The following is a 27,891-nucleotide window of genomic DNA, read 5'->3' as shown; positions in this document are numbered from 1 at the left end:
ACATTCACACACACACACACGCACGCACGCGCGCACACACACGCACACGCACACAGGGGGCTTCCCGGCCTGAACAGTTTGGGGACCCTTGCTGTAATCAACCCCTTGTCAGAATCAAAGGGGTCAGAATGTGTATGTAGCATATATCAGCAAAGGAAGTTAACTTACAGAAGCATAGCGCGTAGAACAGAAATTGATTAAATGCATGTCAGTCCTGGCATGGACATAAATAATAATAATCATCATTATAATAATGAAAGCTGCAGTGTAGCATCAATGAGAGGAATAAGAAGGGTGAACAGCAGTTTATAACTTTGTCCATAGAGAGAGAGGGGAGGGGAAAAAAAGCTAGATTTATGAACTTGTGAGTGACATTTTGTAAACTGTACAGAAAATCAATTTAATTTCAAAACATAACAACACCCAGCAAGTCGACATGCTGAAATGCTTTGCATTTCGGGTGGTCGACACGTCTTCAATAATAAGAATACATTTTATTTGCATTGCACTTTTGAAACAAACCTCAAGTGCTGCAGTACAGAGACAAAAATAAGATTAAAAATGTTGCATAAAATGAATAAAACAAGTTAAAAAAGGGTTTTAAAAACCTAAAAAGATAGCCAAATGCTTTGTTAAAAAGAAAAAGAGTGCTCTCTTAAAAGGTGCTCTCTTAAAAACAACTAAGTGCCAGCTTTGGACAAGCTTGTTGTTGATGTTTGTGTGTTTTTTTGCTCAGGCAAAGGCAACGGCCTTCTGTTTCCTCGGCCTGTGTAGTTCTGGGGTCCTGGCTCAGCACAGCCCCTGCGAGGCTGTTCCGGAGACCCCGCGCTTGCCTGCACCTCTATCGTCTCGGGTGAGTTTGTTATAATGTTAGCTTATATTCTCTTATTTAAACTGTCAATAACCGCCGTTAAACGCTGCAGCATTCGAACCGCGTTGCAAGGGCGCTCGCGAACGCTGGTAGCCTCGCGCCAGCGGGCGACCGTTGGCTATTAAAAAAACGGCCGTTATATTTCCCACTCGAAATTCCCAAGCATTGCACTAGTACTACTACCAGCCAACCGTACCTTATACCAGCCTAGCGCTCCACAGCAGAACGCTATCCCATTCCCTACACTGACTCTGCAGGGAGACAGCACAGACATGACTGTGTATGTGGATAACGCTGCTTAATGCGTTAACAGTTTAAAAAAAGCAACAATCCGCTCCGAGGCCCCACAAAAACAGTGTGTTGTTGTTCGAGTCCCGGACGGTTGTTGCTGGTGTTGTTGTTGAATGTCAACGGTCTCCGCACTGAGCGACCGTCCTGACTGTGTCTGGTTCCGTCTCTGAAATATTTGTTGATAGCCTTTTAGCTTAGCCTTAGCAGGCTAGCTTTTTGGCCAAGCTAAGAAGCTAAAGCTAACGACATAATAATAAGCCAAGATGGAGCGAATAGAACTAAAACGGGAAGGAAGATTCGTGCACGTTATTTCGTCGTGTCAAGGCCTCCCTGTTGGGTTACCTGTTTGCGGGACGGGGGCTTTATTTCAACCCTTTCTCACGATTTGACCGAATATACACGCAGAGCTATTTGAAAACATTAGCTTTAGCTCGTTAGCCTGTTAGCAGTTTTGCACAGCAGTGTCTTCCTTTGCCCCATTCATATCCTGCGTTACTACTGCTGAGCTCGGGGACGGTGGCGCTCGCCGACAAGAAGTGACTGATCGCGACGATGCTGTTGTATTTGCTTGAACATCAGTTCGTGTCGGCGAACGACACCGCTGTTAGTACCAGGACCCGAGGAGGACCAGGAGTTAAACAAATGTGGCAAATCCACGATCATCACGTCGGGCCGAGTTAAACGCGCGGTTTCTTCGAGATTTCGTTTATTTGTTTTTTCTTATTTGATTTGGTAGTTTTTTGTGTTTAGTTTGGTTGTTGTTGTTTTTTTGTTAACCAGTTCGTTTGTCAGTTTGTTGATGCCCAGCAGCACCGCTGTCACTTGATCTCAAAACAACAGTGAAATGTGGCCTGTTGCATTAAAACGGGGACTCTCAGCATTTTTTAAAAGGTGCTGTAAGCTGCTATAATTAGTTATTTTGGTTAAAACAACGTGTTTTTGTGATGCATTAAAAGTTCTATATTGTGATAGCAATCATCATCACTGCAGAGTTCAGTACCAGTGGTCTGTCTCTCTCCCTCCCACTGCTCCCAGTCTCTCCTCCACCTCTTTGATACACAGAGAATACATTTCCAAGTGGGTCACCAATTGTCATCCAGTCAGGAGAGGGAACCCATTTATAAGCTTCAATTTTAGTGTTCCAAATCCAATTCCAAATTGTTTGCTCGTTTTTTTTCTTTTTTCATCTCTTCCAATTTACTGATACTTTGCCTGTATTAAGTTTTTTTTGCTAATGAATCCTGTAATGACAAGTTTCTTGGTTTTACTTCTCTCTCCTGATAATTTCTTTGTGCCCTTCTTGCATCTTTTTTTCCCCTTCTTTTCTTCAATGTTTGTTATTGCTGATCCCAGAGGCACTAAATAGTGCCTGGCACTATCAGCACCCGGTTGTTCTTGTTTGTTTTTGTTTTGTTTTTGCCTCCAATATCCTGTAAGTGTAAAGAGTCCAGGGTGAAGAGCCATTCACTTCACCGCGGTGTAGTTTTCTAGTCATCACCTAAAAATACATAACAAAGCCTAGGTGATAGCTAGGAAACTACAACGCGGTGAAGTGAATAGCTCTTCACCCTGGACTCTGATAGAGGCTTAAGAGTCTCTCCTGATGAGATGAAATTGTTATCTCAGCCAGGAAAAAAAAAAAAAAATGTTTCACTAAAGAGCTGGAGAGACAGGGGACCCGTTACTTATAGCAAATGATTACTATGGGAATATATAGCTATTAAATGTATTTGAACAAAATACTATCAGTTACAGCCCCCTTTTAATTTCAAGGACCCCCAGTTTGATACACATTAACTCTTAAGAGTGTCAGTATATATTCACTCTACTCATTATTAGGAATATTTGTCATATTTGTTTTCCTGGCCTTGTCTTCTATCTCTATTCTTGTCACTTTTCCCGAACGCTGCAAATGATGGGAGTTTCACCCGCTTTTTAACACCTGTAAACCTGTGATGTGACTTTAAAGTTGGAGTGTACGGATGGACCCGATAAGGTCCCCAGAGAAAACCCTTAAGCAGGGTTTCCTGTTTGCCGTGGCACCCTAGGGTGCCATAATGCCAGTCCAGGGGTGCCTCAGAATAATCTGATAACATCTGGAATTCATCAATATATCACTTCACTATGCTTAGTAAAACAGACGTGATTTGCACTGTACTTGATGAGTTATTTTTCCAACGTTGTCACACGTTGTGAGCTTGTATATTGGCTATTTTTGATGAACCTTCCCCCCAGAATAGGGATGCTGGGGTTCAAGTGGTTAAACGTCAATTATAAAGTTATTTCCATGGAAACACATATTTCTCTGATGGAACCACATATTTCTCTGTGACATAGTCTGCTGTATCTCAGGTGGAAAGATGCATACTGTATTTGCGTCGCGTAATATGGTGTAAGATTAAAAAAAATGTACGGTGTAATTCAGGGGTGCCCTGAGTCAAAACAGTTTGAAAGAACCCCTGCTAGGACCCCACATTGAGAACCAGTACATTGAACGGTGATCCTGGTTCTTTTGTTTCTATTTTTAACAGTGTTAATTATGCAATAATCAAAGGGGGGGGGGCATCCAATGACATTTCTTCTCACTCTGTTTACATTGTACATGATGAGCCACAGCCATCTCAATAAATATTTGGACAGTTTCAGGTTTTTCTTCTACACTAAAATGACACTAATGCCTCATTCACACTACAGATATATAGTTGAACGTTTTGCTTGGTAATTCAATGTAATCTCAATGGAAACCAGCTTTAAAGGCTGGATTCCAAGGACAGCCGACATGCCCAGCCTTTAAAGCTGGTTTCCATTGAGATTACATTGAATTACCAAGCAAAACGTTCAACTATATATCTGTAGTGTGAATGAGGCATTAGGCTGAGATTAGTTCAGGCTGCCCATCTTTAATTCTTTTGTGAATATCTTCTGAAATACTGGAAGCTATTACCTATACTCTGCAGGAGATGGACCCTGACTTAAGTTGAATTCAATTCACATCCGTGTTGAATTGCATTCTTGTGGCCAACCATGTACAGTAAGTACTCCCATGTTGGTTCTGAGTAATCCAGACTGAGCCAAGTCCACTGCGGCATACTGACTGACGGGTTTGGAAAAGCATTTGACAATAAGTCTAATAATAATAATAAGAGTTTGGTGATGTTTATTGATTTGCTTTCTCCGCGACAACCAGTTTCGCATGACCCAAAAGTGGCAGGATCAGGAACAAACAAATATCTAACAAATTGAATTAACACTGAATATAGCCATGATCTGTAAAGTACTTGGGTTCTACCTGATCTTCTTTCAAACCTTCCAATAACTTCCATTGATCTGAGATCTCTTACAGCTAGAGCTATCAGTGTAATTTAACATTCAAAGTAAGTTTGAAGCTTATCAGTGGCAAGAAAAACGTGTCAATGTTTTAATCAAAATAATTCTAAAGCTCGCTGTAAATATATTTGGTGACCACTTAGGTAGGTAGGATATCCAACTACTTTGTGTTAAGATATTATTCTGACAGCAGGGTGTGTTTATTGTGAGTACAGCCCTTTTAATTACTTGCCCCAGCAGGGCGCACAAGTACTGCGTTCGGCTGCGTATGTAGGTAGGTAGCTGTGTGTGTTTAAGCCCGTAGCCAATCAGGGACCAGCATTTCTGGCAACATCAACATTAACAGCCAATGAGGGACCAGCATTCCTGGTGATGCCAGTGGTGATGTCACTGGCATCGCCAGTGGTGATGCCAGTGGTGAGCGCACCTTATGGCGCGCTCTGCTGACGCACAAGTAGGCCATACATGGCCTACTTGTGCACAAGTTGGCATACTTGTGCACAAGTTGGCACTTCGACAGAGTGCAGTTCTAGTTTCCTGTATGTTTTGTTTAATTGTTGTCGAACAAGAAGTTTGTAGCTAGAGATGGACCGATTGCAAAATTCTTGGCCGATACCGATCCTCCGGTTTTATGAAGGTCTGACCTGCCAAAACCGTTTTTTCCGATACCGATTTCTTTAGCTAAGAACTAGAAAATAGGGTTGCTCAAATACCCTTTTTTCAGGCCAAGTAGGCCTACAATACATACTTCAATTTGAGTACCAATAAGCTAGAAGAACACTAATGCCAAATCAATCACAATAGTACAATATCCAAAAACACAGACAATATCCAGTCTAATATGACAGTCTGTTTTTTTTTCTCCTTCTTTTTGGAGACGACATTGACACAGGATTATGGAATATATCCTTACATTGGAGTAATCAGCACCATCTGTATTCTGTAGGCTGCCACTAAGTAGACTGGCTGCTACTTGCTAATGTTTACTTTAGTCACAGGACCAGAGCATCATGCTGTGCAATGCCATAGACACAATTGGCATAAAACGGATTTATGTCAGTGACCTGCCGACCTGCCGATTTTTGATATTGGCCGATACCGATGTCCATCCCTATTTGTAGCATTTCTTTGAGCTCTTCTGTGCTTGTCTTTTGCAGTTGTCATGGATGATGAGGACGGCAGGTGCCTGCTAGATGTAATTTGGTACGTCATTGTCAAAACAAACACTGTCAAAACTGACACTGTTAACAGGTCACTTTCTTTTTGTCTTTTTAATTTGCCCTCCCATTTGGGATTATTTATGGCTCCCTGCTGAATCATGGTACGTTTTGTCTCTACAGTGACCCAGAAGCACTCAACGACTTTCTTCATGGATCTGAGACCCATGTGAGTGTAAGAGATCTCATGTTGGACAATGTGGCATCCATTAGAGATTTACATTTGCAACTCTTGAACTGTGAATGCAATACGTTGAGGTTTTGTCCCATGTATTTTCCTTTTGGTTTTTTATTTTATTTCTCTGCTGGGGTTGACATGACACATTCCTCTCGCTCACAGATAAGCCTTTGATACCCTCCACCCCCCTCTCCTGCGAGCTTCTTCCCTGCTGATTTTATTTTTGTCTTACTGTTCCATGGACTCTCTGCCTGTGGTTGTCTTTGCTTTTGGAGTGCACTCTTATGATTTTCAACTTGAGCCTGCCTATCCCCTCTTAATAGCCTAATTCACCAAATGAGAAATGCTAACACTAACGCTTCCCGTCTCTGTGTTATTCCTGTTCTTTTGCTTCCTCTGCCCCTTATTTCTCCCTGTTCCTTTCTACTTTGCGTTCTCTCTTTCGTGTCCTGATCCTTTCTGGTTTTACCCTCCTTTGTTTGACGGCCTGTATGTTTCTCTGTCCTGGTGGCTCTCCCCCCCCCTCCCCTGCTCTCTTGGGTACCTTTTGGTTTCTGTCTGTCCTATCCTGGGTGGGTGTGTCTGTAGTTGGACACTGACGACCTTTTGGATGGTTCGGGTGACCCCTCCAGCTCGTTCTTCTCTACCGCTGGGGTGAGTAACATCCCCCAAAATCCCCCTTCCTCCTGTTTTGTTTTTCCATCCATGTATGTAGCATGCAACCTCCCAACCTCCTCCCTTTCCACTAACAAGCATCTTACTATCTGAGCTTTGATTGGCACATGGTGTGATTCCTCTCCCTCCAAAGTGTTTTTTTGGGGGGCCTCGCTTTGCTGACCTCTCTGACATTCGGGCAGCTCCACGCTTCTCTTCATTCCATATCAGAGTTGCTGTCGACCCCCTGCATGGTTTCACTTTTCCTCCTCCCCTTGCGTTTCAGGGACATGTTCCGGAGGCACAGCCGCCAGTCCAGCTGTTGGCCAGCGAGCCGGTGGGCCTGCCCAGAGTCAGCGTGGACCTGGACTTCCTGGAGGACGATGACATCCTGGGAGGGTCCCCCGGCAGCGGCGAGGGCGGGAGCAACGGCATCGGGACGAACCACGAGCCGTGCGACATCCTGCAGCAGAGCTTGGCCGAAGCGAACATCACAGAGCAGAGCCTGCAGGAGGCCGAGGCCGAGCTGGACCTGGGCTCCTTTGGGATCCCGGGCCTCACGCAGGTGGTCCAGACGCTGCCTGACGCCAGCCTGTCTGGAACGGGAGGCGCCGCCGTCGGAATAGGAGCGGCCGCGATCTTCCCCGGATCGTGCCCCAGCTCCGCCGGCGCGCCGGCCAATGCCGCGGCCGACATGCTGGGGTCAGTGTTGGCTCACCAGGGCCTGCAGCTTCAGCCTCAGGTCATGAACAAGGCCATTAGTGTTCAGCCATTTATGCAGCCTGTTGGCCTGGGAAATGTAACTCTTCAACCCATTTCAAGTCTCCAAGCTCTTCCTAATGGGAGTCAGTCTGGGCATTTGGGTATCGGACAGATTCAGGTTGTGGGCCAGAACACAGTCATGACTATCAACCAGTCTGGGCAGCCGATCCTGGCCAAAGCCATGGGGGGCTACCAGCTGCACCAGCCTGGGCCAGAGGTATCAGGTGCAGGGACACAGGCGGGGCTAGGAGGCTCAGTTCTTAGCTCTGGAGGAGGACTTCTGATCCAAGGGGGCAAAGCTTCCCTGGGATCTCCAGCTTTAAACGGACCGGCCGTTTGTGTCAGCAGCGCAAACAACAGTAGTGGTGGCACTATGACGGCTACCACTGGGATTGTGGGCTTTGGCAGCACCCCTATAAGCGCAGGCATGGGACCCCAGACACAAACCCAAGGCCAAATCATGCAGAATGTGATCATCCAGCGCACACCCACCCCCATCCAGCCCAAACCCCCTCAGGGTGGAGCCATCCAGCCAAAACTGTTCAAGCAGCAGCAGCAGCAGCCGCCTCAGCCAGGGAGCCAGCCTGTGCAGAACGACACCAACAAGGCTCTGGGGCTGCAGCAGATCCCCGTCTCCGCTGCTCAGAATGTAGCCTTTCTTACAGGCAAGCCGGGCTCTAATATGGTTCTGAGCACACAGGCTGGAACACAACAACAACAACAGTTCCAACAGGCCCTGTTCAAACAGCAAGGAGGGCAGCCCTCTGGCAAGCCCCTCAGTGTGCATTTGTTAAACCAGTCAGGCAACCAACAGGCCTTTGTCATTCCCTCCCTACAGGGCCAGAACCACCAGTTTCTCTTGCCTCACTTACAGGCAGGCGGGCAGATCTTGACCCAGCACCCCGGGGGTCATCACATCATAACGAGCCAGGGTCCCAATGGGCAGATAATCACCAACCAGATCCTCAACCAGAACATCAACCTGGGTCAGGTGCTGACCTCGCAGGGTCACGGCGGGGCCCACATCCTCTCCGGACCCATTCAGCTGCAATCGGGCCAAATGGGTCCGCACACGCTCTTTCAAATGCCCGTCACGCTGGCCCAGGGTCCAAACCCGACCCAGAGCCACCCCGTCACGGGTCACGCCCAGACGGTCATCCAGGGCATGCCCATCCCGAACTCCCTGACCATGCTGGGTCAGGTGGAGGGTCTGAGCCCGGCGGTCAGCCTGCAGCAGGCCCTCCACCAGCCCCAGGCCGGCGGCGTCCCCAGCAGCAGCAGCACGGGAGCGGCGGCCATGGCCCAGGGCCAGCCCGGCGACAGCGTCACGGTGCTGGGAAGCACGGCGGACCAGGCGGCCCACGGACCCGGCCAGCAGCAGCAGCACTTGCCGCAGCAGGCCTCCATCCTCACCATGCAGCCGGCTCCCTCCGTGTCCACGGCGGGCCCCATCCCGGCCTCCTCTCCGTCCATGACCGTGTCCACCTCGTCCGCCGTGACGGCGATGGGACTGGCCCAGGCCCAGCACAGCCCGGGCAGGGTGCTGTTCACCAACCAGGCCACAGGGTCCAGCATGATACTGAGCCAGGAGTCTCTGCAGATGTTCCTGCAACAGGTATGTGAGTCGCTTCCTTGCATGTTGTTGCTGTCGGTTGTTTTACAGTTAACATTCAACTAATAAAAACAAATGTTCAAAAATGGAAAAAAGAAACATAACCTGCACGGAGTGACGTTGGTCTGACCTCTCTGGTTTACTATTTTACTCCCCCCTTCCCTCCAACCCCCCCTTCCTCCCTCCCTCCCCTCGTCCTGAAATGTACCCGGTAAATGTACTCATGTCAGGAGCCGCAGCACCAAACTGAGAACGATTCGACCCCCTCTGTGGGCGTACCAGCATCTGTTATCGTCAGCGGCAACAGCGTCGCTGGTCCGGCACCCTCGGTCCATGACAGCCAATTAGCTGACACTCGGGCGGGTCAGAGCCCCGCCCTCTCCCCTGGCCCCTCCCACATGGCAGCTGTGGTAAAGCAGGTAGAAAAAAAGCCCCTTTACGCTAAGCCCCGCCCCCCACTTGTTGCTGCCACTGCTGCCACTGCGTTAATAGGACATCGTTCATTCCAGCAATCTCCTCTTTCCTTCTCCCTCACTACTCTGTGTGTGCCACTGCTTGTACTCTGCATTCGCTCTTCACTCCGTCCCACGTGTATAATCCTCAAGCTCACAAATTCCCTCCAATTTGTTTGCACCCTCTGTGTGTCCGTTATTTATGTAAGCTGCATGCTCATTTATTTCCTTCTTCTATGTGCATTAAATGTTGTCTAATGTCATATTTTGAATGTCTAGCTATATCAAACGCATAGCATTCATTCTTAAAAATCTCTACTATGTTCCTCTAACCCAAGTTCATCCTGAGTTCTTTTGACTCATTTGGTTCATGGCATGTTGTTTCATTCAAAGCTGTGTCTTTCGTGAGAATTTACTGAAACATGCTTGTGCTGTAAAAGATCCATCCAAGAGTACGACTCAAATCATCTGTTATAACTTGTCATCCAGCTGTGTGATCATGTCCAGTCGACTCATTGTCATTAACTGCATCAGGCACCAGTGGCTGACCCACTGGAAATTAATCCACGCTCCGCACACTTGTCGTTTAGACTCCTTGGCTACACTCTTTGCTTTCAGTTCCCTTACCCCCCCACACGCCACCCTCCAACCCCGTAACCACTACCCGTGATCAGTGTAACGCTCTCAGCAAATCAAAATCTCCCGCTTCCCCCGTCTTCCCTGAAATCTTCAGATCACCCTAAACTCAACTACCATCACAGACCTGCAGACCTTGATCTCTTGCTTGTGTCAGCTGTTTCCTTTGGGGCTCAACAAATGATGATTGTTCAGTTAAAAAAAAAAAAAAAAAAGATATACAATTTTCTTCACACGTTGGTCAAAATCATTTGGCTTCTGTTCTGACATTTGTATTAGCAGCTGCTAGTTTTTTAAGGTTCAGTACTTCTGCTTCTGTATTGTGACATCTGTGCAGTTTTGTTGTTGATATCAAACACTTTGAGCGTCCATGTAGTTTTTCTTTCTCCTATTTGTGCATGCAGAACTATTGTGTGATTGATTTTTGTTTCTGGTCGATGTTCTACATTCTCTTGTGTTCTGATGTTTCTGTTCTTGTGCCCCCACTGCCTTTTCGTTTCCTCTTAATGAACATGCAAACGTCCTCATGGTCAAACTGTCATGACGTTGTTGTGGCTTCGTTCCTCCAGCTTCCCTCGGGCGGACATCAACAGGCCGTGAGGATCCAAAGCATGTCTCCGTCGCCGGCCCTCGCCTCCCACGCCACGGTGCCTCCGCGGACGGAAAGTCCACAGCCTTCGCAGTCCCCGCTGACCCTGGGCCAGCAGATCCAGTCCCCGCACCACCACCAACAACAGCAGCAGCAGCAGCAGTCTCGGCCCCCCTCGCAGCCACAACCGCAGTCTCAAACTCCCTCGCGCTCGTGCACGCCCTCGTCACATCCCCCGCTTTTCATCGTTCACAACCAGATCCCCGGGTCCCCCCAGCAGCAGCCGCCGCCGCCCCCCCAGAGCCAGCCCCAGCAGCAGACACAGGCCCAGCCGGCTAACGTTCAAGTCCAGCTCTTGTCCCAGGTACGGCCGACCCGTCAGCTCTCTCCCTTTCAGCAAGACGCCCCTCCCACCTCGCGCTCCCCTAAACCACCTCCGGTGCCGCCTGCGCAGCACCAGTTCGCTCCCAGTGCCCCCGTCGCCGCGGTGGTGAAAGGCCAGCTCCCCTTGCAAGGCATGACGGCAGAGCAGCAGCACCACCTCCAGCTGGTCGGCGCTCAGATCCAGACGCTGTCCACCATCGCCCAGCCCTCGCCTCAGCAGAAACAGCTGCTGGACAAGTTACACCAGGTATTCATTTGCCAACATGTTCATTTTAAACATTTCACACATTTATTAAAGGCCTAGAATTATTGAATGCTTTAGCTATAGAAAAATAGCAGATATACGAGCTCACAGCGCGGCACCGAGTGCCGCGCTGCAAGCTTGTAGATCTGCTATTTTTGAAAAAGTCGTGAAAATGTGTGCAACTCGTTGAATATATGTATTTTCAAAGCGAACGTTTGTAACTAAAATTTTGCTTCTGGGTGGTCCCTGGAACTAGATATTTTGAGATGCGGGTCCGTGGCCAAATACATATCAGTTTGTGGGTCCTTCACATGAAAAGGTTTGAGAACCGCTGACATAGTAGTCTCTCAAGAACAGACTAACTGAGCTCCAGTTAAGTGAAAAGGACCTTTTCTTTGACGATGGCTAGCCAGATTGCTGACATAGAAACATAGGTTTTTCCAAAAATCTTAGAAGGATTCAAAAGACACTTATAGAATCGGGTCAGAATTCTAATTTTCACGATTTTTCAAAAATAGCAGATCTACAAGCTAGTGCCGCGCTGTGAGCTTGTATATCTGCTATTTTTCAATAGTTAAAGCATAAAATAATAATACACAATAATGTGTACCTGTTCTGAATGGGTTAAAGACTATACCCGGGGCCTGGGATGTTTAGCCCATACAACTCACAATATTCTTGACCTTACCTGCTGACCCATTTTCCAAAGCATACCAGCCGTTGGTAAGATTGGTTTTCATTACAGAACGTTATGAAAATGTATTTGGTGACACTTAAAACTAGCTGGAGGGTTTGCCTGGAGGCTCAGCCAGCTAGTGCACAGACCATTGTGCCGTGATTCAGGGCCATTTGCATCGCGGATTCGGTTTCAGTTACACCCGTGGTAATCCAACACACAAAATGTCACAATGCCATTATATTCTGTCAAAGTCCTGCTGTAGCTGTATTTGAAATTTGAATGCATTTTATCATGCTGCTTGCAGATTGATTTGAAAAGTTTAGCTGCAAATAGTCTCTTGATTCGATTCAATTCAAATCTCTGTGTATTCTCAAACGGCTCATAGTCGGGGGCGTTAATAATATTTCGCGCTAATCAGTCTAAAAGTGCAAAATATTGCACAGATGTAGCTCAGGGCATGCTCTAATGATTTAGCTAGGGCGCCCGAGTCGGCGACCTTCAGGGTCGCCACAGCGGCCAAATCAAGTTGGGCTCCCACTGGCTTTTTATACAGGAGGAAAATACCCAGAAAAACATATTTTTTCTGGGTATTTAAGTAGGATCTGAGGGGTCTAACTAGGGGTTTGTCATGATGCTGAATCCATTGCAAGCATTTGTTTTGCACAAAAAACATTCCTTGGGATAGAAATGGCCTCAGAAAACAATGCATGTATGGGTGAGCATCCATGTTAGTCGGAGGCCGTTTTCTTTCTCGTGCTAATCAGTCTAAAAGCGCCAAATTTTGCACAGATGTAGCTCAGGGCATGCTCTAATGATTTAGCTAGGGCGCCCGAGTCAGCGACCTTCGGGGTCGCCACAGCTCCAGAAAACACCCACAAAACTCTGAAAAGTGATGACTCATCACTTTTCATCACTAAACCATCGTTTTCTGGGGCCATTTGTAGCACAAGGAATGTTTTTTGTGCGAAACAAATGATTGCAATGGATTCTGCATCATGACAAACCCCTAATTAGACCCTTCACATCCTACTTAAATACCCAGAAAAACTTGATCTGGCCGCTGTGGCGACCCCGAATGTCGCAGACTCGGGCGCCCTAGCGAAATCATTAGAGCATGCCCTGGGCTACATCTGTGCAAAATTTGGCGCTTTTAGACTAATTAGCACAAAATTACCATGTCATCTCCCTAACGCCCCCGACTATCAGTGATGTTTAGCCAATATTGACCCAGTTGCTCTCCGGTAAGTTGGGTAACATTGTAATGACTTTGAAGAACATATAAACCAACCCAAAATCTGAAAATAACTGCATTAGTGGAAACATCTCCTGTTAATATACAATATATTTCAAAACCTGTGATTAGACGGTGTGTTCTGGTGGTGGCTAATCACTTTTCTACCCCGTTGATTACCTTTCCGTTTTGTCAAACAGCTTGCCTTGAACAACTCTCTTCCTCCATGGTTTTCTTGCAGGTGCAGCAGGGCATTCTCTTGCAGGTCAAGCAACAAGTCCAACAGGTCCAGCCTCAGGCTCCACCTCTTGCACAACCACAACCACAGCTGCAGCCCCAACAAGCCCAATCTCAGCCCCAATCGCAACCTCAGCCCCAGCCGCAACCTCACTCCCAGCCTCAGGCTCTGGCTCAACCACCTCTGGCCACAAGTCATTTAAGCTCCCAGCAAGATGTGCCTGTTGAAAACAAGGTGATAATACAGTCGGCCAGCGTAGGTGCACCCACTCAACTTCCCCCCGTGTTGCAGCAGACCTCAGTGCTGGTCAAGACTCCTGTCACAGGTAATTCGTAGTATACTACTCACAAGTACCACATAGGGCTGTCACAATTATTACATAATCGTCTAATCGCAATTATTTGACATAATCGTGATTATTAATTTTTTTTAAAGTAAAAAATAGAAATATCTGATCTACAAGCTCACAAGTATAAAGTTGTCAAATATATCAGTAATTTCTTTGTATATTTAGGTTATGTGTCATATCTGCCATGTGCAACTTCAAAGCCTAAAAACCAAAGGGAAATGTAATTGTCAATGACAAAAACACAATTAAATCGTTAATCGCAATTATTTGAGTGACAATTAATCGTCATGTAAAATGTCATAATCGTGACAGCCCTAGTACCACATAAATGAACACAATCGATACCAGGTATTTATTAATTCAGGTCGGTCGGTAAACCTTGCCAGCGTTTTTCATTGATATTACCTTCTTTTGAAGACCCATGGAAGCCACTACGTGTTCACGCTGTTTCTAATGTCCACCGAACAGGTCTTCTTTCACCCAGAAAATACAAATGTAGTTACAGCCCGTTGAAAAAAGGCGTTTTCTGATGATTGACACACTCTGAGGGTCGAGTCTTAGATAAATGCATTTCTCTGCATTGCCTTATCATTGGGCTGAATCCGGAAGCGGATATGTAGATGTTTATAAAAGCATCATGGGAAACTGAGTTCCTGCTACAGGAGGCCACGATTTAACACCTTGCAAGCCGCGGCAGAACCCTCTGAACAGAGGTAGCGCCGAAGAAATAAGCCATTTATTTACAAACATGTTTTAAAAAAACAAAGCCCACATGATAACAACACGTAATGGAGTGCTCGATACAGCGTACATATTCATCCTGCAGAGGTCGGCGATCTTACTTTGGCGAGGCGGAGGGGAGATCAATTCCATTCGTTTACGTGCGGCGAAGCAGGGAAAGGAGCGATAGAGAAGCGGCGCCCGAACATGATTGAGACCGCGATCCACGAACAGAGACAAAGAGCAGCCATGTTGTGTGCCCTTCTTGTCGAGTTTCAACAACGTGGAGAGTAGGAGGCCACTCCTAGCCACCCATCCATCCAGAATGTGAGTCAACGGCGCGGCCTGCTGGATACTACGAGCATCACACCCAGTCCCAGAAAATGATTGAGAGAGGATATTAACCGTTTCAGATGGCTCCAAAATGACACAGAGAAGAATGGCCGATGTTTTTTTTTTTATTATTATTATCATTTATATCAAAAGTCCGGGAATAGACGTGTGGCTGATTGGACCAAGTAGGAAGTCCGAGGGAGTACGGCCAGGCTTAGAAGGTGTTAATATAAAACAATGGAAAGACCGATTGGCGATTATACTCTTCAATGGCACTGAACCTGTTTTTATTTTATTTTTTATAATGTACTCGTCAATGGCATTGATTGTGTTTTTAATTTCCTACACTTACTAATGACCTGCAATGATGTGCTTCTTGTTCTAGCATCAAGTGACCTACAGATATTCCCTGGTGTCCAAGGACCAAGTGGAACCATGGTGAACCAGACTGTCACTCCCGCTAGCCTTACACAGCCTGTACAGGTGGGTTACGTCACTCCCGCTAGCCTTACACAGCCTGTACAGGTGGGTTACGTCACACAATGTCGAGCTATATTTGAGTGAATCAAAGTTGCCCACCATGATGTAGGCTGATCTAAGATGAGACGAAGAGGGAAGCAAGTTGAAAGTGCTTCAGTAGGCAACAGGCTCTCTGGAATGAAACCACACTGACATGTTTGCATTCCCGCACATCCTTAATGCCTTGCTCTTAGATAAGACCAGCAAATGCAGAACTAACATTTGAAGTTGCAGATAAATGTAGCTAGTTGGTAAAATATGTTCTTACATTCTTTCTTTCGCGTGCCCTCAATTCTTCTACAAATTGCCATGTATGTAGTCCCCACCATATGTACTGTAGTCAGTGGCCCAAGAGACGAGAACGTTAATCCTGTAGTTTGGTGTCATCAGTTGTTCAGTTAATTTGCAAAAAACAGGTTCAAGTAAAATGACTAAAACTAAAGGACTTTACGGACTATTAGTAAAGAATGCAGGCAGTCTGGATTCAAATCTCTTGCACCATGTCTGTCCCCACAGGGCCAGCCAAAGCCAGGGGTGATCAGCTCAGTCGGAGGGGTGCAGATGCAGGTGATGGGCTCACAAATGGCTGCTCTGCATTGTCCGCAACCCCCTGCCCCGGTACAAACACAGGTATGGGTGCTTTCACTCAGTGCACCCTTGTTTCTCTGCAGTGTCCGTGCATGTTTTGAAACCATCCATAAATGTAACTCTTTTAATGTGAATGCTGGACTGAACCATGATATCCTTTGCCCACATCACAGACGTTGAAGATGCCTTTCAGTGCGGAGCCCAGCAAAGAGGCAAGGTGTGTATAAGTTGGAGCTTGTAGATCTGCTATTTTTGAAAAATCGTGAAAATTAGAATTTTGACCCGATTCTATAAGTGTCTTTTGAATCCTTCTAAGGTTTTTTGAAAAACCTACGTTTCTATGTCAGCAATCTGGCTAAGCCATCGTCAAAGAAAAGGTCCTTTTCACTTAACTGGAGCTCAGTTAATCTGTTCTTGAGAGACTACTATGTCAGTGGTTCTCAAACCTTTTCATGTGAAGGACCCCCAAAATGATGTTTATTTGGCCACGGACCCGCATCTCAAAATATTTAGTTCCAGGGACCACCCAGAAGCAAAATTTGAGTTACAACCGTTCGCTTTGAAAATACATATATTCAAAGATTTGCACACATTTTCATGACTTTTTCAAAAATAGCTGATCTACAAGCTTGCAGCGCGGCACTCATCTGCTATTTTTCACTGGTTAAAGCAGTCAATAATTCTAGGCCTAAATGGGTTAACGAGCTATTTGTATACAGCAAAGTAATACGACGCATCATAAGATAACTGTGACAATGGAGTGTTGAACTAAAAACAGCCCAGCTAAGGTTTTCACACACTCATTGCCAGGTATTAACACTTTGCAAGCCACGGGGAGCCCCTTAATATTAAAACCGGAATATACCGGACATCTGAGCAAGGAGTCTCAGCCGCGCCGTCTTTTACCGTACTAGGTCATTAAAAATGAAATAAGTGATAATGATTTTAAAAAAACGATCGCTACCCCTTCTCTGTCTCACCACCCGTCTAACCAATTGCAGCATTCTTCTCTGCACATGAACCGGAAGTGCTTCTGGTGACTATCCCTTCTCTATAACAAATTTTCCGTTCACTTTCATTGGAGGAGGAAGCGTTAGCATAGCGCATCTCGGGGATGTTTTCGACCAGATCAAAGTTGTCACAGGGTCTTCATATTGACGGGATTACATTCGTTTACCGCGATGTGCACGGATCACGCACGCGAAGCGCCACGGGGGGAAGACGACACTCTATGCCAATGGAAATCAAGATAGTTATGGTGAGTTCACGACCGAGGGACCTCAAACCAAAACAAACCGGCGGCGCTGGGGGAGAGGGAGTGCGCTAATGTTTATAAACATAATATTATGTCTCAGATCATAATATAATAATAGAAATTTCACGGCTAATCTACAACAAGCCATTCTATTTCGGCTGGCGAAGTCTTCATTATTTCTGTAGCCAGTGCCAGGGTTTTTCCAATACATTTTGTACCAGACTGACAGAGTTTTTCAGTGTTTTACCATATTTTCGAGGGCGCATGCGTGTCTGTGTGGACACGATCGTGAACCCAGATAGGAAAAAATATTTCTCCGGGTTGTTATTTTACCGAGTGTCCACTAAACTGCGTGTGTGAATGGACTAAGGCCACTGTGGAAACCTAGAACCAGAGATAATCCCACGCAGAAGAAGTTGTTGAACCGGATGGAGAAGTGCTTTTCATTTCCGGGTTATCTTTGCATGCATCGGTCTCCTAGCAACCGCGGATAGTTCTTACAGTAGAGAACGGCGATATTGAAACGCTCTCAATTAAAAGATATCTTGACGGAGATTACCGACCTCAGCACAAAAGCGTGAATTTTTGGCACTAAAATGTGTTAATATAAATCTAATAGAACTAGACCTTACCCGTTCGAAGATATGTGCTGCAAAATATGTGCAGAGTGTGGGTTATGGGGAAAGTAACTGTAACTGCATGGTGCGTGCGTGAGAATATGTGGGAGCATCATAATGTAAGGAGCAGCCCATGGAGGAGTGTATATTTATGATGGATACAAATGAAGTATGTATGTGCTTGCTCCATATAATTTTTCCATACCCGTTGGAAGATGAGACACACATCACCCGTTGCATGCGTGACCCATGCAGAGAGAGAGAGAGAGAGAGAGAGAGACAGAGAGAGAGGGAGAGAGAGAGAGAGAGAGAGACTGCAACATTCCTAACTGTGAGAGAGGTGTGTGTAGGCCCGGGGCTACAGATCCCATGGCCTGGAGGAACGGACTGTAACCCTGACAACAGGTTGTAGAGCTGTAGAGTGAAGAAACGCTAATAAATAGCTAGAATTTGGGAAAAATGGAATTCGGGCTCCGTCACCGTGTGTATAATGCTAATGGCCAATGCCATGTTAAATTTGAGATCAGTCGCTGAAGCGAGTGAATAGATAATCCATTGTGTGAGTGACCTACTGACTGACTGACTGACTGCTCTCCCTAATTAGTATATGGATAAATGAAGGTTAAAATCCATTAACTATCCATTAACTCTCTTTTAAAACACATGGGCACATGTTCAGGATGCTGGAGCAGCTGAGGAAACAGCAGGGTGGGGTGCTTCACCCCAACTACAGCGCTCCCTTCCACTCCTTTGAGGACACTCTGCACAGACTGCTGCCTTACCACCTGTACCAGGGCACTGCCAACTCCCCTCAAGACTATCAGAGAGGTACCAACTCACGCATGGCATTCACTACAGATGACACAACACAACTAGAGCTTAATGTTGCAATCCAGAACTTATTTAACTCATTTGCTGCTTTTAAAAGAATGGCTGCCAAGTGCCAGGATGCCCCCAGTCTCCATATACTTCCATGTAATTCATAGTGCACGGATCATGCACGCCCATGCCTAGATCATGCACCATGTGTGTGCACAGCTTTCAAACAAAAAAATCTGCTTGGAAATCCGTTCAGGCATTCATGAGATAGCCATTATGTTTTCTTCATATGTAAACAAACATGGCTGCCATGTTTGAAAGATGGGGTTGGTATGGGGGTCAAACATGCAATTTCGTGATCGCGACTTTAATTTTTATTTTTTCAAAAACGGCCCGAAACTCGGGCCTGGCGGCCTGGACAGAAACTCATGGTAAAGCAGTCAATGAGTTAAATCAGGGTTCCCACGGTCATGAAATTCCTGGAAATATTTTGAATTTAGAAGAAAACGGTTTTCCAGGCTTGTAAAAGAAAAAAAAGAAAAATCATCAAATGCTTTGGAAAATGTTTAAATATACATGGCTATTGATTGTGTTCATAAAAAAAACCTGTCCCAAAACATGTCAAATCATTATGTGAAATACCTGTGGCCTAATGTACACAGGACGTTGTGTGACAAAAATCATAGATCTACAAGCTGACATATTGCATCGTGATAACGTTGTTGGCTTGTAGATCTGTTCTCTATGTTGTGACACCTTCGCTCAAGTCTGGCTTGGGGCATTGATAGCACACGTGTAAGAGCCTCATATTACATGAATGCACCGTGGGCCTGTGAATTATATACTATATAGACCTGGAAATGGGTTAATAAACTTTGTAAAAGTTCTGGGAAAATAAAATATTGTTAAAAATGTGTGGGAACCCTGTTAAATGAATAAATGTACCAATACAGTTTATTATAACCAATATGGTGACTCGGAGGCTTTCAGCTTTCACAAAGTAACAACAAATACACAGGGAAGACTTTATTTATTTGCACATTATAACCACACCTGGGAGTCTATTAATGTTCTGTTTTGTATGTGTATATAGAGTTAACGAGTACAAAACGATGGCACCACCTCTAAGTAGATGTCTGGTCTCCCAAGCAGGAGACCCTTGTTCACATTTCTCTCTTTCTCCCATTGTGTCCAGTGGACAGTGAGTTTGAGAGTGTCTCCTGTCAGCTGTTGAAGAGGACACAGGCCATGCTGGATAAATATCGCCACCTGCTCTTTTCAGAGTCCAAGGTAAATCTATGACACTTATTTATTTAGTATGTTCTTTTCCCCATTAGATTTCAAACTGCAAGGTAGCCGTGCTGTGCAATATATATCGAGTTCGTTCCTCAATATAGGTTATAAGGTGCATGGAAGAACTTGTCTTATATTATATGTTTCATTGACCTACCTCAGAAAGATCTGAGTTTATATTCTGTTAGCGAGTCTATTTTAACATGAGATCATTTGGTGTGCAGAGTTCTGACTAATAGGCATTTTGAATTGCATAAATGGGAGGTTTGGAAAGAGACACTTTCCTGTACCAAGGTTTAAAACCACAGATTACAATTATGAATCTTAAGAATAATTATATCAATTCTATAATTATCAATTTGGGCTATTGCACATAGCTGGGCTGTCAAAAAAGGATACTTTAGCAAACGGTTAGCTGACATCATTATTCGGTTATTAATAATAACGGTTATTACAAAATGCATACAGTATTCCCAACTCTAACACAGAATGAACGTTAGTTGCCATTTATATAGGCTTCTTTAACAATGATGATTGAATTGTAATAAGTGCCACTCAAATGTGGTACACACCCTGCACGGGCTACTGACTGCTTGTCTACATATATTTGTTAAAGAAGATTGTCAACATGTACTGGTGTCAGTCTAGTGCGAAGTAAGGTTTATTGTTTAGAACAGTCGCTCCGAAGGCACAGACGTCTCTGCCACACGCAGATTGCGTTTGGCTGAGGTAGCCAGCCTGGATAAACGGAGACTGTTATCTTTCCACCATTCTAATGGATTCATTTCCAGGGGTGGGGATTGGGGAAACCTCTCTGGACTAGCTCTCCACTCTGTTTAATGGCCCATTCTCCTCGGAAGTAATGTCATAGGAGAGCAGCTGCATCACGTTCTTCTTAGCATCCCCATCTGTGCATAATGGATCGCTTGGACACATGGGTGATTGTAATTTACGTGATTTAGCCTATTGTTTGTGCTGCTGTTGTATTTGAGCTTTGTTTCACAAAGTTTGCATGCAACTCTGTCATCCTCCTTATTTAAATACATCCCAAACCTGAGCTGCACTTTTCGTGTTGCATTTTCTCTTGCTCTCTCTGAACCAGTTCACCTCACAGTGTGAAAATGCGTATGTATTATTTAGTGAATTGACCAATAAGCTATTAAGCATTTCTGATATTTTTTTTAATAAACCGCTAACTGAATACAAGTTGACGTCCCTGCCTCCCTGGTCAATGTACGAAGACATGTGTTGTTGTAGTTAATCACTTTGAAGTGGTATGGGTCAGCAGCACTAACGGTGTGTGATGTTTGAACCCGAGCAGAGACTGGGTCCCTCGGCAGAGATGGTGATGATCGACCGCATGTTCATTCAGGAAGAGAAGATCGCGCTGAGCCAGGATAGGATATTGGCCAAGGAGAGACCAGGTGAGCAGACCTACACAAATATACTGCTACTACTGGACTATATTTATTGGGTAACTAGCTATGAGTTACAGAAATAGCAATTGGACGTTTCGATAAGAGAAACTGCGATTTTAACCAATCACATCGCTGGGTGCGACAATAGTAAAGTGCCATCACCCTACTATTGGGGAGTGAGACGTAAAAAGCGATAGCAAATACTCAATGCAATACAAGAGTATCAGAGAGGGGCAGTATGAAAATAATTGGCTGATACATATATTAATTGTGATATTGACTGATACACATCCCCTCTCTCTCTCTCTGATTGCAGAGGAGTACGTGGCGAACGCACGGATGTTGTTGGAGAGCGTAACCGCCTCGTCTCAGCAACCGCCTCCCCTCGCTGAGCCCGGCTTGGCGAGCGTCAGGGTTGCGGCAGCGGCCCCCGACGCGGCACCTGCAGCCGCCACCCCCGCCGTCCCTGTGGTCCCGAGTGTCGTTCATCCAACCCCTGCTCGGGCGCCTACACCAACAACGCCGGCCGCCCCGGCGGCCTTCCCTCCTACCAAGCTGGTGATAAAGCAGGGTGGCGGTTCGGCGTCCGTGTCGTGGTCGAGCACCAGCTGTCCTCCGGCCCCGGTCACAGGGAGCAGAACGGTGGCCGAACCCGCCGCCGCCACCAGCCAACCCGCCTCCTCCTTTGGCCGGGCGACTCCAGCTTCGTCCACCTTCTCGTCGCCGTCCGCCTTCTCCTCGCGGTCGGTCGACGCGGACGACGACGCACTCCCGCAGCGGACCAGCAAGCCGCCCATGAAGACCTACGAGGCGCGCCGACGCATCGGCCTCAAGCTGAAGATCAAGCAGGACCAGACGGGCTTCGGCAAGGTGGTCCACAACACCGCCTTGGACCCGGTGCACACGCCGCAGCCTCCTCAACAACACAACGCCCAGCAGCCCCCGCCGCCTCAGAGCAGCAACGCGCCGCCGCCCGCAAAGCCGCGGCTGGCGCTGCCTCCTCCCGCGGCTTCCTCCGTCATCAGGACTCAGTCTCCGGCGAGTGTGGCTGCTGCGCCGTCGTCAGCCGCCAGCACGGCGAGCGCTCAGTCCGACCCTCCGCCTCCGCAGCAGAGAGGCAGTGCTGACCCCAGCGCAGCCTCCTCCTCGTCCTCTTTGTCCCACGCCTGGTCTTCATCCACCTCCACGTCGTCCTCGTCCTCCACCCAAATGAACGGCACGCTAGAGCACCACGACACGGGCGGAGTCAAGCAGCACAACCCCACCTCCACGCCCTCCCAGACCACGTGTCGCCTCCCCCTCCGTAAGACGTATCGGGCGAACGTCAGCCCCCGGGTCCGACCCGGCGTGCCCGGCGGAGGAGGCGACGAGAGCCTGCCCTACCCCAGACCCACGCCGTCGCCCCCCAAACGCGAGGCCTCCTCGCCCCCCTTAGAGCGGACGGTGATAGCCAGCGTGAAGGTGGAGAAGAGGAGCAGGGACGCCGCCTCCCACCCTCACACGGCGGAGCCCGGCCTGGACGGGAGCGGCGGCGGCAGGCTGGGTAACGCGGTGCAGGGCCTGGACAAGGTGGACGACGTGTTCAACCGCAGCCTCAAATCCACGCACCACCACCTCCCGCAGCTCGACGACAGAGACCCGGAGGACAAGGGGAAGGAGACGCACACGGACAAAGAGACGGACATTAGTCGATATAAGCGAGCCGGCGGGAAGCACCGGCAGAGAGCGGGAGGGACTTTTAGAATGGACCAGCATGCGCCGGGGCCGCCCTCGCCGGAGGAGCCGTCCCGCGCGTCGCGCGACTCCTCCTCCTCGCTGCCCGCCAAGCGCTGCAAGTCGGACTCCCCCGACATGGACAATGCCAGCTTCTCCAGCGGCAGCCCCCCTGACGACTCTCTGAACGAGCACCTGCAGTGCGCCATCGACAGCATCCTCAACCTGCAGCAGGGGCCCTCGGGCCGGCACCTCAAAGGGGGGGCCGGCGGCAGGCTGCCCCACCAGCAGCACCAAAGCCAACGCCCCCCCGGAGGAGGCTCGGCCGCCTCGTCCCACAGAGCCACCGTCCCGCCCCCCTCCTCTTCCTCCTCCTCTTCCTCCTCCTCCCTGGCCCAGCACCCTCAGGTGGGCGGTCGCGGGCATAACGGCAGCCTCGTGCCACAGACTCACGGTAGATAACAGCCCCTCACTCAGCCCCGGGATGGACTGACGGCTAAAGGGGACTGACTGAGAGAGACAGAGGTGTGTGTGTGTGCGCGCGTGTGTGTGCGTGTGTGTGTGTAGGGGGGACAGGGAGGGACACTGTGAAAACAGTATCACTGTACTACTCTGCCAAGCTGTGTTGGCTTTCGTTTTTGTCCATGTTGAATTGTCCAGACATTTCCTTGTCATTTAACAGCTCAAATCGCACCGCGCTCCCTGGGCTGATGAAGGGAACAGGGAGGAGGGTTCGAAGGTCATTTGCCGTCGCTGGCGGTCTCGTATCTGCGCGGCGGTAGCAGCATAATCGCGTTCTCTCGACTGCCATCGAGTAAACGCAACTCATTTTTTTTGGTCTGAGCTTGACGTTGTCACGCGTTTCTTTTCGTTTTTCACTCTTTGTTTCAGTTATTTTATTTTTCCTTTTACGCCCCTGTTATTCGTACATTCCTATTGTGGTCTTGAATGCCAGTCGCTCCGCATCAGACCTCCCACCACCCTGGCACCACCCTGGCAGCTCTGAAGAACAGGGCAAGAGGTCCCAAAAAAAAAGCTCACCTTTTCACAAGGTTTTCACAGCTAATAACGATACGTAATTACGTCTCGTCGTGTGTGACACCGTTGATCAAAAAACACAATCGTTTGTGCCTCCACCCTCTCAAATGAGTTTTTCGTGTCGACGTTTTCACGTACACATGTTGCATTAATTTTGTTTGTCAGTATGAAACTGGGCTTTGTTTTTTCTTTTTACTGTGAAGCGGTATAATGGTGTGGCTGATGATCGCTGGAGCTGTAATGTTACTGTAACACCACGGTGTAAATGAAAATGTAATGATGAAATTCAGTGAATTGTCAAATTATATTTTTTCTCCTCCCCCCCCCCCCCCCCCAGGCCCATGTTTGAATCCCCACAAAACCTTCCTTGGCTCGGAACAAAGTCTGCACTGGACTCGTGTTTCAGTCAGCAGGGGGCAGGCTTGTCTATTAAATGTCTGTTTTTCACCGTCTCATTCTTACCCTTTAAAGGGCCACTTCACCTCTGGGACAACTAGATCTTATTTTATTGTTGTTTGGGACAAAATCAACACAATCCTGAGTTATTTTTTGTATTCAATCTGTGTTTTGAGATATTTTAGTATTTCAGCTGTGCTAGTGATGCATTTTGCATCATATGATGCATTTTGCATCATCATGCTGCATCATATGATGCAAAACGCATCACTAGCACAGCTGAAATACTAAAATATCTCAAAACACAGATTGAACACAAAGAATAACTCAGGATTGTGTTGATTGTGTCCCAAACAACAATAAAATAAGATCTGGTTGTACCAGAGGCGAAGTGGCCCTTTAACTTCCTCCAATTTCTTTTTCTGTCACTGTTTCCCGTCTCCCCCCCCACCTCACCACCGTTCTCTCTCCTACACCCCGACGGACAATTCAAACAAACACAGCAAGAGCATCACGTGTGTGGAGGGATGGTGATGATGGATGGACAATAATAATGTACAAAAAAAAGAGCGTAAGAGAATTTGAAGTATAGTATTACAGATTAATTTTGTATTGTATTTATTGTGTATAATGACACTTTTTAAAAAGAAATGTACATTTAGTAAAAACTGTAAATTAAACCTTGCTTCTTTTATGAAAATGCACCCCAGGTCTTCCTCAAGTGTTTCATGTCGGTGGCATGCGGTCAGGCACGTGCACACATAGACACATCAAAGGGGGCTTGAGCCCCTGCCATTTTTTCCGGACGTAAAAAGTGCCCTCTCTAGACCATGAATGCAGTTTTTACTATGGTGAAAGACATGCAAATGCCCTCTTTCCATGCCAGACCTGAAGGTAGCATTCAAGAGAATAGCCTTGTCCAAACTCTATAACACCACATCGCCAGTGTTGACTTGATTATGCTTACTTCAGTGTGGTATCAAACGCCGAAAATAGACGACCTCCAAGCTCACTGCAACGTGTTGTGAGCTTGGAGGTCTGCTATTTTCAATATTTTCTCCAAAAGGCCCTTTTAGAAACTTTCGCCCCTGCCTCTCCAACATTCTCTGCTCGTCCCTGCATGCGGTGCAGTCCTTTCCCGTCATGGCTGTGCATACCACATGATGACTAATGATGACAGAGGTGTTGGACAAGAAGCTATGAGAATAGGAGAGAGGGGAAGGTCAACCACTTAAACCCATATACTGAGTTGAGTGGAGTTCCCCAGGCCTCGGTGCGAGGCCCCTTCCTGTTTTTGCTCTACTTTCTGCACAGAAAATCTGTCTGCAACTCGCAAATTTTGGCTGAATGTTCCCACCAGAATAGGGACACTAGTGATCATGTTGTTACAGGGGCAGGGTTAGACCAATGTGTCATTTACTAATTAATGACCAGTAAGACTCCCTAATCGGGAGATAAGCAACCGTCAGGTCGCAGCGTGATTTTAGGGCAAAATCTGTAGGAGTAGTGTCCAAACACTAGTGATCATGTTGTTACAGGGGCAGGGTTAGACCAATGTGTCATTTACTAATTAATGATAACCAACACTATATTTCTATCACCAGTATTGGTAAATACTTTGATCGAAAAACCACAATGCTCCACCCACCCAAAAGCTTTCAAAGATCCGTTTCACATGCACATCTTTTGAGGGGGAAATCTCGCTCTTTCGAACGACCGTCATTTCGACAAAGGAGCATCAGAAGGGTTAGCGACTCACCCCATGGAGGTTGGGTTTAGGGTAAGGGTTAGAGTTGGGTGTCGAAACAGATGACAAGTAGTAACAGCGAAACGCTCCCTCTTTTGTGGGCTTTCCCTCCTTAACTAAGAGTTTAATTCTTGGGCGCGTCCATGATAATGGCAAAAAGTTACAAATGTCTGCTTTTGGCACTAAGACTGTGTCTGCTCTTGACACCTAACTGGAAATTGGCCAAAGGGTGGCACAAGAGGGTGGCCATGGTGTTGCCAAAATCAGTGGGGTTCATACTGGAATCTGCCTGTTAGATTATGATATTGTGTATGGAAAGATGTCATTTTGGAATGAGGGTGATGCTAGAGGATAGGTTATGGGGGTCACTCAAATAGAGTTCTTCTTCTAGCAAGCATGATTGCAACGCATTTGATTGATACCTTTCGTGTAAGTTGAAAGTTTGGCCTCGGGGCAGGGCTATTTATTATAGGTCATGGTGTAACCAAGATTAATAACATATATCCTTGCTGAATGCATTAAGTTTCATTTGAAACTGTCCAATCGATTTTGAAGGTGCGAATGGGCCGCTGGCGCTAGAGGAAATGGCCATTGGTCACCGAAATCGGTCCATCTTCTGGGGAGCACAATGAAGCCAGTATTTTTCAAGCTATGTTTGTTTTAAAAGTGGTGAATGTACAGGCAGGCAGTTAGTTGTCAGTTGGACCACAATCTGGGAACCCTGTTTTAAGAGATTAGTTGGACCTTGGAAAATGAGTTGTGTTGTAGCGCAGTGGTTCTCAACCTGTGGGTCAGGACCCCCAGGGGGGGTCTCCAAATTATTTTGGGCGGGGTCCCTAGATGATTAAACTTAATAATGTGCAACATGGTTTGTTAACAACATAAAGTTTTAAGTGTATAGAGGGTATCTGCACATTTCCAACGTGTCAATTTATGGACTATTTAATACCTCTAAAATGACAAATTAAACATTGGCCAAATTGTCAAATATTTACATGCTCACAACGCCTTGCAACGCGAGGCGGTTGTGAGCATGTAGATCTGCTATTCTCACAATAGAACCATGTTATACAAAATGCATGCCTCAGCACTTAGTGCTCGTCAGGGTCGTGGGGTCCCCACTCCCCAGTTAAAATATGATTATTGTGGGGGCCCCGGGCCTGAAAAGGTTAGGAAACACTGCTATAGCGAATAGCCAGCAGGTGGTGTATGGAAGTGGAAAAGCCCAACTGGCTCAGGCCAGCGCTAGGCATGCCTAGAGAGTTCACGGAGTTTGGGAGGAGCAAGGAGTGATGAGAGGAAAAGATGTGGGTCTCTCTCTGAAAGCTGGGAGGTTACAGTGAGTCTCTGAAAGCTGGGATGTTACAGTGAGTCTCTGAAAGCTGGGATGTTACAGTGAGTCTCTGAAAGCTGGGATGTTACAGTGAGTCTCTGAAAGCTGGGATGTTACAGTGAGTCTCTGAAAGCTGGGATGTTACAGTGAGACGTGAAACACTTTTTAAAATAATGCCGTGGAAAAAACAGTCATGGTAAATGCATCTACAGACAAATGTTGTTGAACAATGCACTGTGCTGTGAGGTTGTTTACTGTTGACTACGTCGGTACGTTGGGATTATGGCCTGTAGGAAAACAATGGTGATAATAAGGATGTACATTTATGCACTTGTACTGTACTACCTACAGTGAGTATACATTATTGAGTATCTGTACTTAACATACA

General features: G+C 46.8%; 1 protein-coding gene across 4 annotated transcripts; it reads left to right on the top strand.

Annotated features, from left to right (window-relative positions):
* The first annotated feature begins 822 nt into the window (after window positions 1–822).
* On the top strand, window positions 823–25,052 carry bicra (BRD4 interacting chromatin remodeling complex associated protein). 4 transcript variants are annotated; one of them, XM_080731683.1, is made up of 14 exons: window positions 823–853; window positions 5,647–5,692; window positions 5,830–5,875; window positions 6,825–8,915; window positions 9,143–9,331; window positions 10,570–11,220; window positions 13,369–13,690; window positions 15,153–15,250; window positions 15,803–15,916; window positions 16,048–16,091; window positions 18,426–18,574; window positions 19,761–19,855; window positions 21,177–21,282; window positions 21,593–25,052. In XM_080731683.1, exons 2-14 carry the CDS (start codon window positions 5,652–5,654, stop codon window positions 23,449–23,451), a joined length of 5,805 nt encoding a protein of 1,934 aa, XP_080587809.1. In that variant the 5' UTR covers window positions 823–853; window positions 5,647–5,651; the 3' UTR covers window positions 23,452–25,052. The 4 variants fall into 4 exon arrangements, with proteins under 4 accessions (XP_080587809.1, XP_080587808.1, XP_080587807.1 ...); XM_080731682.1 differs by having other exon boundaries at window positions 845–853; window positions 5,830–5,881; window positions 21,180–21,282; XM_080731681.1 differs by having other exon boundaries at window positions 845–853; window positions 5,830–5,881.
* Window positions 25,053–27,891: the final 2,839 nt, after the last annotated feature.

This window comes from Nannobrachium achirus (genome assembly GCF_963921795.1).
Source record: "Nannobrachium achirus genome assembly, chromosome: 8".
In the NCBI taxonomy this organism is placed as follows: Eukaryota; Metazoa; Chordata; class Actinopteri; order Myctophiformes; family Myctophidae; genus Nannobrachium; species Nannobrachium achirus.
Note: the sequence above shows the minus strand (reverse complement) of the source record. Positions and strands in the feature narration are given on the sequence as shown.